Raw genomic sequence first — 20384 nt, forward strand, 5'->3', positions numbered from 1 at the left:
GCTGTATTCTCATTTGTTTATAATGTATAATATTGTAACCCTTTCAGGCCCAAATAATAACAACCTCTAACCTGATTACCTGATAAACTGTTCACTGTAGTAACCGCTGTTCCTGAAAGGGTTAAAGAAAATATGGAGGTCACTCCAGTGTGTTTACCATCCTTGTGTGCATGTATGTGTGTGCTGCACGTAGGCGACGTGTGTAGTTATGTACACTTTTTGGGATCGAACAAGGTGGCATTAAAATGTGCACCGTTTGGAAGCCAACGGAGGAAGGTACAATGTGGAGGTTCTACCATACCTTAGGTGACCATATATATATATATATATATATATATATATATATATATATATATATATATATATATATATATATATATATCTGCTAAGATAAGTAATAGCTACAGTACACACAGTATTATATCACGATCATGCTGTTTAAAACAATATGGATCGATCTCATTGCATCCAAAGAAGACAGAAATAAAATTAACCATTGATATGTGCAAATATGAATCACTTGCAAGTACAATGTTCCCACTAAATTGTGGTTAGAACAATAGCCTGACAGGTTTGCAAAAATAGATGAGTATAGCTTAGTTTTACTCATAACGACAAAAATAAAATACAATCAAATAAAATGGCTGAAATAAACAATGTCCATTGTAGTAAATACCTTGAAATACTGCACTTGGTAGAAAATGATTCAACCACAACATAGTAGTTGAAATGACTCTTTTTAGCTTAAAATCTGAATAATAAATAATAACAGTATAACAGTACAATGTGGTAAATTGCTTTAGAAAATAATACTGTTTACCTTATTATCACCCTTCTTCATTGATTGTCTGGGAGAAAATTAATTTCAACATTTATTCCATGAGCATATTTTCTTCTATGACAAAGTTATGATTTCATACTTTTGTTGGCCGTTGTTTTCTTCCTGCTGTTTGGGCTCGGCATGGTGCAGCTCGATGAAAAGGAAGTAAATCGAGGCTCCTACCGCGCCGCCAACCATGGGTCCGAAAACGGGGATCCACCACCAGCATCCTCCGGCCCTGCGAAATAAAAAACACATCAACGCATCAAATTACTAAAGTAGTTTATTGAAGTATGCGCTCAAAGTGAAATTCACAGAAGGAAGTGAGCCTACCCTTCTTCAAAAGTCAATTCATTCATTTATTATTTGGATTGGATTGGATTGGATATGCCTTTATTAGTCTCACAGTGGAGAAATTTACATTTCACAGCAGAAAAGTGATGAAAGGAATGAAAATAGAAAATTTAGTCGAAGATTTGCCGCTCGCAAATTGATCTATTAATGGATATTATTTTTTTTTGTTTTTGTGCTCAGGTCAGAGCCATGTCCAATATAAAAGTAATGCTTTAGAACCATTTTGTGGGGTCTTGCTGCCAAGAAAGGACAGTATGGAAGGGCAAAATAACAAAAATTCACAAGCAATTCATACCAGCCTACAAGATTAATAGTAGCCTACAGAAGCAACAAGATACCATCAAAGTCAAATAACACATTGTAAATGCGTAAAACTGTAACACAGTAGCGGGCGTGCATGTCACTCCTCGGCCTTCAGTAGTGCTACGTCTGAATCAGTCAGTTGCAAGTGTGGTGGGATATTACTACTCGTCCACTAGAGGGTGCCGTTGGCCAGGAAATAGCTTGTGACTTGAAGAAACGTAAGAAATACTGTTATTAAACTGTTCGAATTATTGAAAAGATGGTAAAGATAGATGAAGTATATCACACCAATACGAAAATCATTTGTTTAAAGCCACTCTCGCGACTTTGTTCTTTTTTGAGCCTGCATTTAAATCCAATCCGTAACAGAAAGCGTTATGAGTCAAATATGTTGTTTTTTTTTCTTCCTCTTTTCTTTTTTTGTTTTCATGTTATTATAAAAAATGGTTACACGGTTGTATTGAGTACATTACTACTACTTGCATGTTTTGCATTACTCACTTTGTTTCGGTTATTTTAAAATGGAACAACTCCAGAATATTCATGGTGTAGAAATGAGCTGTTTGCTTTTTTCTTTTCACTGACTGTATGGATCTGTGAAATCATAATAAACTTTAAATTGAAATAAATTATAATAAATTGTTCAAATTTTTACTATGAATGTGTGGATTCATGATAACCTCATAAAATTGCATTTGCTATTTTTGCTACCTTCGGAGCTGTCCAAACTTTCTTAATGATGTCCATCTATTCTTGAAAAGCCCGTCTTGAAAATGGCTTTAACAGTATATCTGCAACCAAATCCATTTCTTCGCCTCCTTCAGCCATTGTGGTTTGACAAAACCACCATTAAATCAACACAAAAATGCTTGCTACAGTCCGAGCTCTGTCCTAGCTCTGACTAGTATGCGCTTATCACAAGCGGCTAGTGACACTATATGATTGGCTAGTGACTAGCCAATCATGTGACTAGCCAATTATAATTTGTGAAAACTCTGACGTTGCCATGCAGTGCCTTTCAGCAGGCCATGGGTTGCCAATTCAAATTCTGATTGGTTAAAGCAAGCCACAGTTATATCGCCATTGATTTTGATGCTCCTGGGGCCGCAGAACTGATTGTGAAGGCGTCCAGGTAGATTTCTGACCCTGGTATCAAATGACGGCTGAAATGTGATTAGTTGAATGGTTAAATACGAAAACATACCTCTGGAAGAGGCGCACCAGGGGAAAAGTAATGAAAGGAAGCTGAAGGACAATTAGCAATTATTTAATCAGAATTCATAACAAAATATAATTCACATCAGTCTGTGATTCAGATATTTTTAGGCCAGCAGAGAAGGCCTTGCAGGCCCTGACGGTCCACTACTGCTGTAACGAGACTTCATGGACAACCTGCATATTTGATGAAAATCCATGATTCACCTGCCTTTGATGACAATGTTGATGTCAGCGTAAAACGGCGCAGGTAAGTGGCCCGTCCCGATCCCTGATTAAAGTCTATAATAAGCAGCTCTGTGTCTGTCGCATGTGTCCTCACTGTCACTCTGGCTGACTTTTTAAGTGAGCGATTAGCGTCCAGCATAATAACACCGCAGGTGAAGCAGAAGCTGGTTTATTAAAAATAAATAAATAAATAAACAAAAAAGGGCATGTTATGAGGGGTAGGGAGGGGGGGGGGGGGGGGTCTTGTCCCTCTTGGGGGGCTCCCGGGAAGTCCGATCCTGTAGGCAGGCGGCATGCCACTGGATTATCCACTTATGTGGCGCCTCAGTGAGGGTTATCTGTCCAGGACACTGGCTCACTTTGTCACAAGGGGCACATAATTTACATGAATATGGGATGAGGAAATTTGCTCCCGTGATTGTTGAAAATGAAATATTTTGGCCCTTCACAAATTCAAAAAAATAAAGGTATTACAAAAATAGACGTGAGCAGAGTAGCCAGGAGTAGCATCGTCAAAGTCGGAGGTGTAACATGAGTTTAGAAACTAGGAATTACTTACTGGGGGGAAAAGTACATAGTAAAAGGTGAGTAACGTCTATTTATTATTTAAATCGGAGTAATATCAGAATAATAAAAACATTAATTCATTCAATTAAATAAATGGCACGAAGGCGGAAGTAGTCGCCAAAACATGTCAGGTATTTGAACACCTACAATACACTGTCTGTAAGTAAGGAATCTGCTTAACATTAAATAAATGGCACTTGAAATAAAATAAAATAAAATAAAATAAAAGATGAATGTTCAGATATTGCATATCAATATGAACTTTGCTGCTTGTGCTGATGCCCTTTTTTAAACAACCTTCAAGACCCATCTGGATATGTTATTTTTGCTGTCTGATAATGCCAGATCAAGGGTCCATCAAACTGTATTTCTTTCCATAAAAGTGATGGTTTTGAAGATGGACGGAATGTAGAAAAATTATCTCCATAAAAGCTGGTGGGATCACAAAAAAAATTTGAAATTTAAATCCATAATATAGTGAGCCCATAAAAAAATGATAAGGTGAGGGACAACGGTATACTGAGAGTTTATCTTAGCGTTTCAATCGAGGTGCCCCTCTTCAAGAAAAGTCACAATGTGTATTTTGGTTTAGCTGGTAACTCATGAATGAAATTCATTGACAAAATGAAGGATATTTTATCTGAAATGCTATTTCTGTTAGTTATCATATTTTTAAAGGCACAAGATTGAAAACCTTTTTCTTCTAAATCATTTGACAATAACCTGAACACTTTTCCCACAGTGTATCTGGACTTTCTCGCAGAAATAGAGCAAAAAAAACCTCATCTGAAAGGCTCAAAGTTCAGCCAGTTCACTCCATGGGAAAAGCCAAATGAGATGGCTTGGGCGTCACAGATCCAAGCTGTGACCTTTCTTGCATAAACTGCTACCCCCACGGCCCGACCCCAGACAAATGGAAGGAAATGGTTGGGTAAATTGGATATAGGATTAAATGCGCAGATGTTTGACAGGAAGTACATAGAAGTGAAAGCTTGTATGAGCACGCATCAAGATGAGTATATTTTTCAAGTCCTTAAACCATATGGAGAGCAACATGGGAGCACAGCCTGCATCATGGCCTTTCCATTGTCCTTCCATCCGTTCAGATTTTTTTTCAAATGCATTTCCTTATTAGGGTTGAGGCAGAGGGGGTGACTTTGTTCAGATTCTTTTAATACATTGGTAAAAATCTAAAAGAATAAAACAAAAAAAACATGATTTTCATCTTGGGGAATAGGAGATTAGGTGAGATTTTTTTTGTGTAATCACATCAAAACAAAGCCAACTTCAATTGTAAGGGTCAACATGATCCAGAGCAGAAGATGTTGAGGTTTTCTTTGGGAGTGACCAGGCTGGATAGGATCAGGAATGAGTACATTAGAGGGACAACTCATATTAGAGGCTTTGGAGAGAAAGTCAGAGAGACCAGACTGAGATGGTTTGGAAATGTCCAGAGGAGAGAGAGAGTGACTATATCGGGAGAAGGATGCTGAGCCTTGAACTGCCAGGCAGGAGACTGAGAGGTCAAAGAGGACATGAAGGTAGCTGGTGTGAGAGAAGAGGATGCACAAAACCGGGATAGATGGAGGACGTTGATTCGCTGTGGCGACCCCAGAAGGGAAAAGCCGAAAGGAAAAGAAGAAGAAGAAGAAGAAGATCTGACTGCTGGGTCAAGACATTTGGGCATCAGTATAGTCATTGAATATTTCATATCTCCGGCAGGCTGATGCTCCTTGTTCTCCTGAATACCACATCAAGGTTTCAAAAATGCACAAAATACATGAGTGCTTTTTGAAATATTAATAACAATGAGAGTCTGAAATACGTCAGACTTGAGAGTCTGTATACGGCACATGGGAATGTGCAATAATGCATTGAGGGAGTGACAGCAACACGTGCTAATAATAGAATCAGGTTGTTATGCTCCAAATTTCAAATTCAGAATAAAATATTCCATTTTATTTTACGGGATCCACAAATGCCGTCAAATACTTTTGGTTGATTTTTTTAATAAAGTAATCAACTAATAAAATGTGACATGGGTGATAATAGGAGTTCACATAGCCCCAGGAATAGGAACATCGAGAATAGACAAACTGGGTGTGGTGACAGAATTAAGCTCATAACTCTAAAGATATCAGTGAATCTCCTCGGCTCCACTTACCTGAAGACACTCCATCCCCATCCTGCCATGGCGGTGAAGAGTCGCGGGCTGAAGTCTCGTGCAGGGTTGATGGGATAGCCGCAGTTCAAGCCCATCGACACGGCGATGGCCAGGATAATCAGGCCGATACACAGAGGCTCCATGCCTTTGGGAGCGCCGATGTTTCTCGAGTCCGTTATGGCCAGGATGCACAGGATCAATGCAGCACTTCCTGCCACCTGACACAACACAAAGGAAGTCAGTCCGTCATAACGCCAAACCACAGCTAACAAAAACAAGATGCCGCTTTTAAACTCTGATCACCTGCGTCCTATTTTGTTTGGGTTAAGCTTGTTACATGGTTTCCATTTTACCCTATGTGGTGACTTCACAGGACAGCTATGAACCAGACTCTTATGGCTCTTTACATCCAAATCAGAAAACTAAATGACAAACTCCGCAATGAAAAATCTTCCGGTATGGTCTTGAAAATTGCACCCCACATATACTGTACATCTTCACCACACGTGACATCTATTTTCAGCATTGTGCGGAATTATTCACTGAATGGCAAACAAGTCACATCAAAGTTAACATTGATGCGCCTGGGTGCACGCTATGTGTGCTCTCAAGCATCTTTGCACGCTCTAGTAAGTTCTACATACAGTACAGTCAGAGTTGTGTAACATTGTTTGCACTCATCATAATCATCATCATCAATAATTCCATATGGAAACCACGAGCATTCAGAGACTATCAGGCAAATTTTGTCAAACCTTGAAAAAATACAGGTGGACACAACACAAATCGGTTTAGCACAGATACACACGCACTGACACATACGGATGGATGGATGGATTGATGGACGGATGGAGATAGATGGATGGACAGACGGACAGAAAGATAGACAGATAGATAATGAAAAACAAAAACGGGGGATGACATAATTCAGTTATTACCTGGTCAAGGAAGCCATTAAAGGTGGAGAGATGTTTTGCGGGATAAGATGCAAAAATGCCAGCTGTAGCGTTCTCTCCAGTAACGATAAATTCTCCGCTGCCGTATTCCATTAAAGCATCTATGAGACCAACACATGCAGGAAAAGCGCAGGTTGACACAGTAAAATGAAAATCGGGGGAATCATCAAAAGGAAATGGAGCATGTTCAAATATCTGCAACTTTCACTGATATTATGACAAAAAAATAACATTGCCTATTAATTCAAATAAGGTGACATATTTACTCACCATAATTCAAAAAATAGACGCAGCAAGCCCCAGCAAAGGCTCCCAAAAACTGTGCGGCCACATAAACGGGAAACTTTTTCCAGGAAATCTTGCCCAGCATCACCATGGCCAAGGTGACTGCAGGGTTCACATGGGCTCCTGTAGCAACACATCCCAAAAGCACACAATCATTTCTCGAACTAAAAGGGGCTTCTCGTCTAAGTTAAAAAATTTCTTTTTTCCTTGCTACTCTGTCTCCCACTCTACCATATGGTGTTCCACAGGATTAAATTCTGGGTCCCCAGCTGTTTTCATTGTATTTCCTTTCACTGCTGTGCGTGACAGTCAGATCTATGTCCCACTGACCACATTTTTTTTTCACCCCCAGGAAGTGTTGTCCTGTCTAGAGAAAACAAATGCTTAAATGCCACTAACATTCTTAAATTTCAATGTAAATTAAAAAAAAAAAACGTACGTTTGGTCCCAGTGGCTGTTCATCACAGATCAAGGCTGCACTAATAAGAAACACAACAGGAGTCTAGAATCTTAGATGAACCACAAACACGAGATACCATATTTTCCGGTTTACTTGTTCTGTAGCCACAAGGCGACATAAGCCAGTGCCATCTTGTGCCGGTCCCAAGCCCGGATAAATACAGAGGGTTGTGTCAGAATGTAAAAGCTTGGCCAAAACCAACATGTGAATCAAACTTCTGAAGATGGAGGACACTGATTCGCTGTGGCAAAAGCCGAAATAAAGAGAAGATAAGGCGCACCGGAGTATAAGGCGCACCCCCAACGAATAGTGTATGTTCAAACGTTTTCCATATATAAGGCGCACCGGACTATAAGGCACACATTCAATGAATGAAAAACGTTTTCCAAATATAAGATAGAAATACAGTGCGACCTTGGCTTACGAACTTAATTGGTTCCCAGACAGAGTGTGTACGACGAAAAGTGTGCATCCCCAAAATTAATTTCCCATAGGAAACCATTAAAATGAGAATAATGCGTTCCCAGGTCCACATAAAACATAATTTTCTACTTTATAATTTTCCAAGCCTTAAAACTACACAAAATATACCTTATTTTATATATAATAAATGGGCTATAGTATTATGATTAAAGAAATAAACTGTACGGTACAATAAAGTTATTTTATTTACCTTTGTGATGGTCATTAATGGCTTGATGTAATGGAGTGTTCGGTTTCCTCAGCATTAAACACTTGATGAGGAATGTAACCTTCTTCTTTCACCATCTTGACGAATGATCCCTTTTAGGTGCTTTCTCTGTGATATCTCGTTCTTCATCAATTGTGATCTGTTTAGCTGGATTGATAGCTTTTTGCATCAACTGTACAGATGAATTGTGCGGGTTATTTGTGGAGTCTGATTGATGGGATATTTTAACCTTCCAGTCTACACTCTGCTTTTGAATTTTCAAAGTTGAAACGAGTCTAAATTACACTGTCTTCTATCCATTTTCTAACCTTTTTTATGTTTTTTCTTTTATTTTTCACTTTTGTTTTTTTGGTTTAAAACTGTCATCCCCCTTTCATGTGTGTGTGTGTGTGTTTTCTCTGACTCTCTCTCTCTGTCTGCCTGTCTCTTTAATGTTTAACCCCCATGGCTGGGTTCTTGACCAATCACGTGGCTTTAACCGAAGACGCCATTTTGTTTTTTGGAGAGCGGCCTCACACTCTCTTTGTCTGTAACCCCATCCCCCACTGCTGCGTTCTTGACCAATCACGTGGCTTTAACCAAAGACTGGGGGCGGGGAATACAGAAATAAATGCAGTTGGCTGCCATTTTGTTGTTAGAAGAACGGGCTTGTTCGCGAACGACCCATCACTCATTGTGTCAGCTCCGTGTGTATCCCGAAAAATAGTTCGTATGCCAAGGTAAAATTTTCATAACTGTAACGTTCGTAAACCGAAAAGTTCGTAAGACAAGGGGTTCGTAAACCGAGGTCTCACTGTATATAAAACTTGACCAAATATAAGGCAGACTACATTATGAGACGCTGCAATAGAGGCTGGGGTTACGCAGTACCACTTCAACAAGGGGAAATGGAGTTGACGGCTGCTGACAGTAGTTGCGAGACCTGTTGTGGCTCAATATTACTTCACATACAAGGCGCAGCTGCGTTTAAGGCGCAGAGTCATCTTTTGAAGAAAATCAAATCTTGTGGTTGTGCCTTATACACCGGAAAATATTTGTCTCATTTTATTCAAAGATCGTCGACTGTATTTCTGCTGCGCTCCTGATAAAGAAACGGATGTTGCCTTCATTTTTTTTTTACTTAATTTTCAAGGAATCAGAACACATTTAGGCTGTTGTTTGAGCTGTGCATAGCTATATCCTGCATGATCCCATACTAAAAAAGCAAGGTGAAGAGCATTCCATCCCAAATTTGCGCTCCCGCGCTAACAGTGTGGGCTCATTTATTTAACACTCTGAGATCTCCGTTTTCACCTTTCCATGGTGACACCGCTGGGTGGTATCAACCAAACGGCCATTGTTCGTCTCCCCATCCTGTTCATAAACACCAGCCGCAACAACGGAGCCAGAAGCGGCGGGCCCAATTGCATGTGACATAATCTGTCTGAAGCGGCTTAAGGCACACGTAGAGCGCGGGTCATTAGAGTGACCAGGATGTGTCACACTTGCGCTCTGCCGTCATCCAAAATTGAGGACTACAAAGAGGAGACAATTCTGTTTTCTTCAGTGACGGGGCCCTCCCCGCCTGGGAAGTCTTGAAAGGCAGGCTCGTCACACCTGACCCCCCACCACCCCACCTCCTCTCTGGAGACCCATGCCCCAGTAAAGCTCATTAGTCCAATACCTATGATCATCTTCAGACATGTCGTCCCACAGAAGCTTCCCACTGTGCTGTGGACCCCGGGGCCCAATGGCCCAGTCATGCAGCAGAATCTCTCCATATATTAACCTCCTTGTCCTCTCAAGCCTCACCACTGCTACTCTCATTAACCACGGAGAGAGCAACTAGACAGCCCAAGCATCGTCCCGTCAAACCTGTCTGTTTCAGGACATCTTTCGGGTACATCAGAATCCAATTTCTATTGGTCAACACAAGGAACGTGGCTCCTTCAGTTGCAGTCATTCTTCTAGAATTTCCCCAAAAATACTAGAGATTTTGGACATAAAGTAAAATGTGCAAAGTTTAAGGTGTCATAAGCAAAACATGTATTGTATTGTATTGTATTGTATTGTATTGTATTGTATTGTATTGTATGAAGTGACCATTTGTGAGCTAATAACTATCAACAACAAATGTTGTTGTTGATGTGCAGCCACAAAGTTCATGATGGCAATCACTGCAGGAGAATGATGTGTAGAATGGTGCAATGAAATTATGAAAATAAAGACAGAAGATAACTCTGATACTGTATGATAAACTGAGAACTGAGTGGATATGCAGCTCATGCGCAAAATTGGTGAAGATACGTTGTTGGCCTGTCGAAAACAGGTGGTACTTGCACTCTAGACTGGATCCTATTCCTTTTTTCAACTTTGCGTATTGCTCCGACATAATTGTGAGTGTTGTTGTGATTGACAGGCGACTAGCCCAATTAGTATCCTGCTTTTCATGCAAATTAAGCTGGGAAAGTTCCCGGTTCAGCTGTAAATGTGAATTGTTATGTTGCATCGAATCCATCCTGTGTTCTTCCATCACTGTTTGGTTCGGGGCCGCCACAAAAATGGACAAAATCCGACTTCAACGGACAGTTAGGACGGCGGAAAAACTTATTGGCACCGCCCTACCCACTCTCGAGGACTTGCACACTGCAAGACTCCTAACTAGGGTGCAGAAAATCATACTGGACCCTCCGCACCCTGCCCACCACCTTTTCCAGCTACTCCCCTCAGGCAGGCGCAACCGATCCATGCGCACCAAATCCAGCAGACATTTAAACAGCTTCTTCCCCCAAGCCATTAACTCTTTGAACAGTAGCCCAAATGGAATTGTATAGTGCCTCTTTGCAATTTTTTTCGCTGATGATACTAGTGCAGCGTGTTCGACCGGAAACAAATTCCTTGTGTGTTCTACATACTTGGCAATAAAGATGATCCTGATTCTGATTGTTATTAGTATTATATTTTGCCTGCAACTTCTAACTATCAACGGTCATGAAGGTATTCAATCTTGATTTCACATTTTTCATTGTGAATTATTAGCAACGTAGTTGGATGATTAGACAGGTAATGGTATTTTTGACTTTTGCCATTCTGCCTCACTAACTTCTAACAGGAATCCAAACATTGGGTGCAAGTTGTAAAAATGCCTTCTTCAATTTGATATTTATTCCCTCTGGGTGATGGAAACAATCGATGATCAAAACAGTACAATAAACACATTCACATGAATTGTAATTACAGTTTAAAATTTTAATGCCATCCATTATTGATGTCCTGCAAGGCCACAAGGAGTGTCACGTTTGAGTTTGTGACCAATGGGTGGCACTGTAGGGCCTCGCCTGCAGCTGCACAGGTGTTGGTCGTTTTTATCAGTGGCACTTAAAAAGGACTCCTTGGCGAGGCCTTTCAGTGTCGGGTCATTGTTTGTTCCACCCTTGTCGTGTTTTATTCACGGTTTTGTTTGCTACATTGGACCATTTTGTTCTAATAACTTTGTTGTTTGAGATTTTGTTACTGCTGACTTAATTTAATACAATCTGTCAAATACACCCTGCTCTTCGCTCCTGCCTGCATTTTTGGGGTCCACCACCACCCAGCACCTTGCAATTTGTAACAAGCAGCTCTAACGATATATTCCATTTAGATTTTGGTGTACATGAGTGACACCTCTTTTTTCTTCACATTTTAATACCTAACGAAGATTATTGTGATCATACAGTCTGAAGTCATCTAATTGTGGATTTGCTTCTACATAGTTTTTTTCTGAATGTAATTGCACAGCAATAATCACCAGAGAACTACATTAGCAGGTGTTTGCATAACCTCATAATCTGAAAATAAAGTCTGCTCTGAGTCACATTATTTCAAATTGTATTGAGGTATGTAAAATCCGAGTTTAATGGTGTTGTGAATTTTCTCCACAATTTCCAAATCTTTTTCAGACATTTCAAAAACATCTCCGTCACATACTGTCTTTTGCCTAAATACCACAATTATGGATCCAAATATATTTCCTGCCTTGTGGTACTTTAGCTTAGAAACTAATTTATCCACTTGTGAATGTTAAGTAAAATATCCTAAAACACTAAGGTAAAAGAAAACAAAATAGAATTTTGATGACTATTATGTATTGTATGTAATGTATTACTTTACAAAAACGATTTCATTTTCATTTGCCTCCAGAGTTTCCAACAGCACATATTTTAATCCCATACAGGCAACCAAAGAAACATATCAGCGTGTCCCAATGTCAGCCTGCACTTATTTAAAAAAAACAAACCTATGCATGTGTTTTTTTATCATTCATTTATTTATTTCTATTTACAGTATTAATTTAGTTATTTGTTTGTTTATTCATTTATGTATTCATTTTTTCATGTATTTAGTTATTTAGTACCATATTTATCTATTTATATATTAATTTATATATTTATTAATGTATTTATTTATTTATTTATTTATTTGTGTATTCGTTTGTTTTATTTCCGGTATCTTTTCCTAAAACTGAATCTGCTACTACCATCAACATCTCGGACATGCATCTTAGAAAAGGTTGCACCAAACTGAACTGCAGTCAGGAACAGTCAAACACTTTGCCAGGTGACCATTTCCCAATGTTGCTTTTTGGTCAGTTTGTCAGTCAATCTTGATTACAAAACAGCAAATGCTATGCTGACAAATACTCATGTGTCACGTCTGTTTCATTTATATCTGAAACAGAATGAAAACGTAACGCTGAGATGCTGTTCTAGGAAAAAACAACAACAACACTGGACCGCAGGACATATGTCACTTATTGGCAAGGGAAAACCGTGTTAAATCCTCCTTGTGTCACATTTAATGTACATGTTAAAATAGATTTGCAATGTTGTTAATTGCAGCCATATTGCCCCACCCCACTACTTTTTAGAACGTGTATACAAACTGTGTCCAGGTGTTTTTACCTGAAACCCCTCCTGCAATGTAGGCGGCCATCATAAGTCCCAGAGTGAAGCCAAGGTGGATGGACAGGGGCTCCCCCAGAGCCCCCTTGCTCAGGACAGCCTGGGCCACAGAACCGCATCCAAAGAGCTGCGAGTCACACAGGAATGAGAAACCACTCATTGTTTTTTTTCCCCACCATTCCAATTATAGGCACCCACAACACTAGCCTCTTGTCTAACAACAGCTTCCAACTGCCATCCACAATTTGTCTGAGCAAAATAAAGAATCCCCCCACTTAGTTAGGACAAAACAAATGAGAGCAGTCATCCACACATAAAAAGGCTGCACTAATGGGTCACAGTCATTGAACTTAGGTGGTGACAGGTGGAGGTGAAAAGAAGTGGGTGGGGTTGGGGGCAGCTCACAAATACATGTATATTAAATGTTAGAACATTTGAAACAGGCCGGCACGACGAAGCTGACAATCTTGTTCCACATCAAAGTGTGCAATGTGCCTTAATCGAGACATGTATGTGACAGACAGCAGAGTCTCAGGAGAAATAGAGAGGCACCTAATTAGCAGCGGTTTAAGCGGCGGTTTAAGTTGAATGACAGGTGCACGCAGACAGACGGGACAGCTACTCACTATCAGGACAAATATCCCCAGAAACTCCGCCAGGAACTCCTTCAAGATGTCTCGCCTCAGGGCAAACCTGGCTTTCCATTTCCTTCGGCACTCACTCTCCATTTCCCCACGTCCCGTTGTGTGCTCCTTCCACACAATAAACACATAACGAGAAGGAGAGGCGAAAAGCGACGATGTTCACTGGAGGTTGCCGCCTCCCACTCCATGACTGAGCCTTGTCAGGATGCAAGACCCTTTGTCACCACTAGCGGGGCCACTTTTGACATTCAAGTAAAAGAAATAATGAATTGGCTCTCCATATATCAGTCAGGACGGTATCATAAGTGGCCATAAAAATGAAAGAAATGTAACCTCTAAAACATATACTTCATACTAATATAAGCCAATTGCTTTGAACATCATCATTAATAATAATAATAATAATAATAATAATAATAATAATAATAATACTTTTCATTTATAAGCGCCTTTCAAATTTCTCAAGGACACTTTACAGTCACAGGATATTTTTTCTGCGGGTGAGCAGCGTCAGCCACACGCACTCAACCCGGAAGTAACATAAAGTCAAAAATAATACATTGTATTTATAAGCACCTTTCAAAACTCCCAATGACACTTTACAGGCACAGAATAAGAACATTTTTCTTCTGTGGGGTGAGCAGCGGCAGCCAAATGCGCTAGCGTTCACTCAACCTGGAAATATACACCATTAACTCAAATATGAAATGGTCATCGGCACAACAGCATCAACAACAACAATAATAATCATCATCATAACAATACATTTATTCAATAGTATTCTAATAAAGTAAAACTACTCACCATTTGATGACAATGCTCTGATCTTACCTTGAAATGCCTTGAACCTTGAAATATTTATGCTAATAGCTAATTATGAACTGTATTGTATTGTATTGTATATGCCTTTATTAGTCTCACACTAAGTGACATATAACTCAGCTATTAAAATTCACAAAATGTCTCGAGGATAAGGTAAGCCCATGTGTATCACGGCACCAAACATGGTAGACTAGAATTCCACTAGCATGAAAATAAAGTGATACACACTCTTCAGAATCAGAATCAAAAAGCCTTTAATCATGCCACAATGGGGAAATTTGCTTATACCAATTGCATATGTGTACACTCGACTTAAATAGGGCTCTTCATGTTCTGCTTTCATATCTATGACTTTGAGTGAGTATGGCTTTTAATTTTGTGCTTTTAATGAGTGAAATGATGAGGATGGAAAGGAATGCATCATTTACAGGCATTCGTGTTTTGTTTTACATTTTTTCCGTGTGTATTCAGTAGATTTTCAATGCATCTATTACGACAACACATTTCTTGATACATTATTAAATTTTATTTAAAATATATATATATAATACTATAAAATAAATATTAATGATATACAGTACATTTGTACAATTGTTTTTACTCCATTTTGACGTTTATGAATACATGTGAGTGATTACGTCACATTGGTAATCCAAGGAGGGGTTAAAAATAGTGAGAAGTGTGCTTTCCTAGTCGGCGGCCGTGTCCATCCAACAGAGGGAGCTCCATGAATACGTTTAATTTGGCGGGCTGAGTTTGTCACCCTCGTCAAACCGCCGCTCGGGTGGGCGACAGGCTCCAGGATGTGTTTGCAATGCATTCGTCATTGTCACCGAGTTTCTTCTTTGAGGTTGTGCACGCGCTTACACGCACGCACGCACCCACCCACATACACACACGCACGCACACGCACACACACGCACACACAAGCGCACGCTCACACGCACGCACACACACACGCACACACACACACAAGCGCACGCACACACACACACACACACACACACACACACACACACACACACACACACACACACACACACACACACACACACACACACACATACACACACACTGAGCAACAAGGGTCCTTTGGGACATTTCATTGTCATCATCATTATAATCATCATCCTCTTCCTCAGAAGTTTATCATATGAAGTTTACACGACTTGGTTCAAAGCGCATGCTTCTTCTCTGAGTGACACACTGAGTTGGGCAGAAGCGGTGGGAGCAGTAGAAGCAATGATGGGAAAATTAGGTGTGGAGGCAAACGTAACAATTTATGGAAAATGAATACTGTGCTGTTGTGAAATGTAAATGTATCTACTGCGAGACTAATAAAGATGAATCCAATCCAATCCAATTATTATCAGTTGTAGCAGTGATACTGAAAGAAAAGGGATGAAGTATCGTAGTAGTATAAATAGTACAGTGTTTTCCGGTGTATAAGGCGCACCCCCAATGAATGGTGTATTTTCAAACTTTTTCCATATGTTAGGCGCACCAGACTATAAGGTATACCTTCAATGAATGAAAAACGTTTTCCAAATATAATATAGAAATATATAAAGCTTTTCAAAAATAAGGCACACCACATTATAAGGAGCTACAGTGGAGGCTAGATTTACGCACTACTTCGACGGGGGAAATTGAGTTGATGGCTGCTGGAATAATTTCTGAAGTAATTTCATCTGTGCTGTATGTCATGCATATGAGCATATTTGACAATAAAGCTGACTTTGATTTTTGACTTTTGTGGCTCAATATGACTTCACATATAAGGTGCACCTTTGTATAAAGCGCAGGGTCATCTTTTGTGGAAAAATCAAGGCTTTTGGGTGCGCCTTATACATCGGAAAATACGGTAGTTGCTTCACTGAAAAAAATTAAGACCACAGCAACTTAAAAATGTAACAGGATCCAGAGGATTTTATTTTGTGCAACTACTTGATGAAATAAAATTCAATATATTCAATATTTTTTGAGTGAAATATTAGTGGTAGTGTTGGTTCTTGTAGTGTAGTAGTACTAGAAGTATGAGTGAAGTTAATAGTATAGTAGTAGGAGGAGTAGTAGTTGTAATACAATTAACAGTGGTGGTAGATATATCAATGATACAGCAGTATAAAAAATAATGGTCGTACTCCGAGAAATAATAATGTCAGTAATTATATGAGTATCATCTCGCAGCAGTGGTTGTCGTAGTACCAAAAGTAGTTGTAGAAGTTCTACCCACTAATTTTACTAATTATTGTAAGTAGAAGTAGTAGAACTAATAGGGTAGTAGAGGAATATCAGTAATAGTACTAGTATTAGCAGTAGCGGTGGTGGATGTTTCAAGTGTTGTGTGTATCAGTAGTAGTACTGGTGATGTTGAGCTGCTAAAAGTGGGGTCAGTAAGCTCCTAGTAATAGGAGTAAAAGTCCCAGTACTACATGTATTAGTACCGGTAATAGAAGTAGTAGTAATAATTCGATCACTGCTACAACTACTTAGTAGTAGTAGTAGTAGTCGTGACTACTCCAATTAGAGTATAGCGATGGCAAATACTATAGTCACTACATTATTTGCCATACTTCCACTACCATGTAGTGGAAGTATCAGTAACTGTAGTACCACTGGTAGTACTGGTGGTGTAAAATAAGTAGTACCTGATGTGATGGTGATATGATATTGGTCATAGAAGTAGTCACAGCATTAACAACAGTATCAGTGGTAGGGAATTAATAGTAGCTGTTGTGGTACTGTTACAATACAATACAATACAATACAATGCAATAAATGCAATACAATACAATAAATACTTATTTATATGGCGCTTTAACAACACCTGAAGCTGTAACAAAGAGCTTAACACAGACAGCTATCATATACAGGAAGTAAAGCAGTCACAGAGATAGTAAATGTAGTAGTAGTACTTGTGCCACAACTATAAATTACTCGTAGCAGGAGTAAACTTAGTATTGGAAATGATAGTAATCGTAAAAGTATTACTGGCAGGAATAGTAGTTGTATCGGTGGTGGTAGGAGAATCAATCAGTTGTAGGAGAATTGCCATGAGTCTGAGATGGTAGTAATGGCAAACTAAAGTATCCGGGAAACTACAACTCGAGGCTGTAGTTGTACTTTAAATGGGATTATCAGTAAAAGTATCGGTGGTTGTTGTAGTAATAGTAAATAGTAATGTGTCAGTAATAACCGAAGGCAACATTTAGTCCATCACATTTACTTACAGTAAGTTACTTTTGGGACACTTATAATATATATATATATATATATATATATATGACTGTCACTTGACAGTCTGAAGTTTTTTGAAGTTTTTTTTTCTGTGGGTGAATATATAATATATAATTTCTGAAGGTGGGTGAATATATATATATATATATATATATATATATATATATATATATATATATATATATATATATATATATATATATATATATATATATATATATATATATATATATATATATCCTCGTCTCACCCACCATGGGTGGTGTCTGTCCCCATTTCAGCTCGGGTCCTCTACCAGAGGCCAGGAAGCTTGAGGGTTCTGCGCAGTATCCGTGCTGTTCCCAGCACTGCGCTTTTCTGGACCGAGATATCCGATGTTGTTCCCGGGATCTGTTGCAACCACTCGTCGAGTTTGGGGGTCACTGCCCCAAGTGCTCCGACCACCACAGGCACGACTGTCACCTTTAATGTCATTTGGTCATAGAAGTAGTCACAGCATTAACAACAGTATCAGTGGTAGGGAATTAATAGTAGCTGTTGTGGTACTGTTACAATACAATACAATACAATGCAATACAATGCAATACAATACAATAAATACTGATTTATATGGCGCTTTAACAACACCTGATATATATATATATATATATATATATATATATATATATATATATATATATATATATATATATATATATATATATATATATATATATATATATATATGAGAGAAGAGGATGCACAAAACCGGGATAGATGGAGGACACTGATTCGGAAAAGCCGAAAGGAAAAGAAGAAATATATATATATATATATATATATATATATATATATATATATATATATATATATATATATATATATATATATATATATGGGGGGTGACAACGATGTGCTCCTACTCTGTTACCTTGAGCAAAAATCTACCGACTACTTGTATTTTTAGTTAGCACTTATTCTATTTTGATAGAATTTCAGCCTCCAAGTCCACTTTTAATTGGAGAAAACACATACATGTATTGCAGTTCTCCAAATTAAGTCATGAGTGCTCGACGACACTATTATGTGTTATAACAGGTGAAATTACCAAATGAATTCATTTAAGACCTTTTTTGAGGCTAAAATTATTTTTTAATTATTTTTGATGACATCTGAATTTACACATTTAAAAAAATGTTTGTGATGTTTGTAATGATTACAAATCAATAGCTTGATACTTCACTAATTTTCACTGACTATTCATGTCATTAAGTAATATTTAAGATATTAAAAATAAAATATTTGTACAATTTTATTTTATACCGGCGACATATTCTTTTCGAGTATTCCTGCCTGAATAATAATAATAATAATAATAATAATAATAATAATAATAATAATAATAATAATACATTTCATTTATAAGCGCCTTTCAAAACTCTCAAGGTCACTTGACAGTCACATAAGTTTTTTTTTCTGTGGGTGAGCAGCTACTCCACCCACCACTAAGAGTAAAAGATGCAGTGGTGTTAAAAATAATGTGGTGTCATGAGTAGTAAAGGTTGAGGCGGTATGTGACAATTTTTTTCGTGTGTGTGTGTGTGGAGGGGGGACTCGAGGGGGGGGGGGTACTACTTGTCTGTTTATTGCGAGGCTGGATGGAGGTGCTACGTGTGGAGGATTATCATTTGCAGGAGTTAAATAGTGTAGAGTAGTAGTGGTAGTAGTGTGGCATCGTGCTCATTTACATGACATTTTAGGGAGGTCGATGGTCGTTTGGCACCTCAGTGTCACTGAGGAAATAGTGGCACACAATGAAGGTGTGGAAGAAGTGCGCGTGGAATGGGATATTAAAAATGCGCGCACGGAGGTAGGGGAGAGGTGAGGGGTGGCGAAAGAAATAAGATGAAAAAAAGGCTAATTCTGAGGAAGTTTAAAAAAAAACCGCGTTTGGAAAGTGAAGCGGTGATGAGGAGTGAATCACCGACGAGTGGGAGTGGTGCGTGTTCCTCCTCCAACTTTATGTAAATGCCTGTACGAGAGTGCAGTGGAGTGGAGTTAGTTTGCAGAAAAAAAAGAAGTAGAGGAAAAGAAAGGACAGCCCTTCTGTTGCCGGCCCAATGAAAGCGAGCCTCGGTTGACACCTGGCTATAAACCCACGGAAGAAAAAAGCCCAAAGTCCACAGCAACGTTCACTTACTTACTCTCTCGCTCGGCCGTGGGGGGACGCAAAAGAGACTGCGAGAAGCGACGCAGAGATGACTTCCAGTGAAATCCACATGCCCGGAGAGGTGAAAAGCGACCCGGCCGCCCTTATGGCATCCCTGCAGCTTATGCCCACGCCGGTGCCCAACCCGGAGATCAAGTACACCAAGGTCAGTCGATCCGGTCCACCTTGCGTCGCCCGCTCACCGCTCGCGCTCCTTCTCACTCGAGCGCGCTTCAGTCTCACTCGCGCGCCGCGAATACAACACCCACAAAAAGTTATGATGCACTCACATGAGGAAAAACTTGACTGACCTATCCAATTACAATAAATATAAATTGGACAAGCGAAAAGAGTTTTTTTATGACAAAAACGTTACACATCGCATAAAATCAATAGACTCATGCGCCCATGGGAACATTTGGTTAATACTATTCAAATGAACTTAAAAACTATTTGATTCGACTTTTAAAATGTATTAAATACACTAATGTGTTTTCATATCAATAAAGGTTGCAATGTTTTAAC

The 20384-nt window shown here is 39.1% G+C and overlaps 2 protein-coding genes across 3 annotated transcripts in view; one reads left to right on the forward strand and one right to left on the reverse strand.

The window, feature by feature from the left end:
- Positions 1 to 378: 378 nt before the first annotated feature.
- aqp9b (aquaporin 9b) lies at positions 379 to 19972 on the reverse strand. Of its 2 annotated transcripts, XM_088992535.1 has the most exons (8): positions 19855 to 19972; positions 14186 to 14284; positions 13592 to 13717; positions 12966 to 13092; positions 6878 to 7015; positions 6590 to 6708; positions 5652 to 5869; positions 379 to 1058 (listed from the first exon to the last, which is right to left on the reverse strand). In XM_088992535.1, exons 3-8 carry the CDS (start codon positions 13691 to 13693, stop codon positions 896 to 898), a joined length of 867 nt encoding a protein of 288 aa, XP_088848661.1. In that variant the 5' UTR covers positions 13694 to 13717; positions 14186 to 14284; positions 19855 to 19972; the 3' UTR covers positions 379 to 895. The 2 variants fall into 2 exon arrangements, with proteins under 2 accessions (XP_088848661.1, XP_088848662.1); XM_088992536.1 differs by lacking the exon at positions 14186 to 14284 and having other exon boundaries at positions 19855 to 19877.
- The window catches only part of aldh1a2 (aldehyde dehydrogenase 1 family, member A2), a 30665-nt gene continuing 30172 nt past the window's right edge, over positions 19892 to 20384 (forward strand). Inside the window, exon 1 of the mRNA XM_088992534.1 lies at positions 19892 to 20025. Coding sequence (XP_088848660.1) covers positions 19909 to 20025 — 117 coding nt within the window. The 5' untranslated portion in view covers positions 19892 to 19908. The remainder of the gene's footprint in view (positions 20026 to 20384) is intronic.

This window comes from Hippocampus bargibanti, linkage group LG03 (genome assembly GCF_051943395.1).
Source record: "Hippocampus bargibanti isolate YZ-2025 linkage group LG03, ASM5194339v1, whole genome shotgun sequence".
In the NCBI taxonomy this organism is placed as follows: domain Eukaryota; kingdom Metazoa; phylum Chordata; class Actinopteri; order Syngnathiformes; family Syngnathidae; genus Hippocampus; species Hippocampus bargibanti.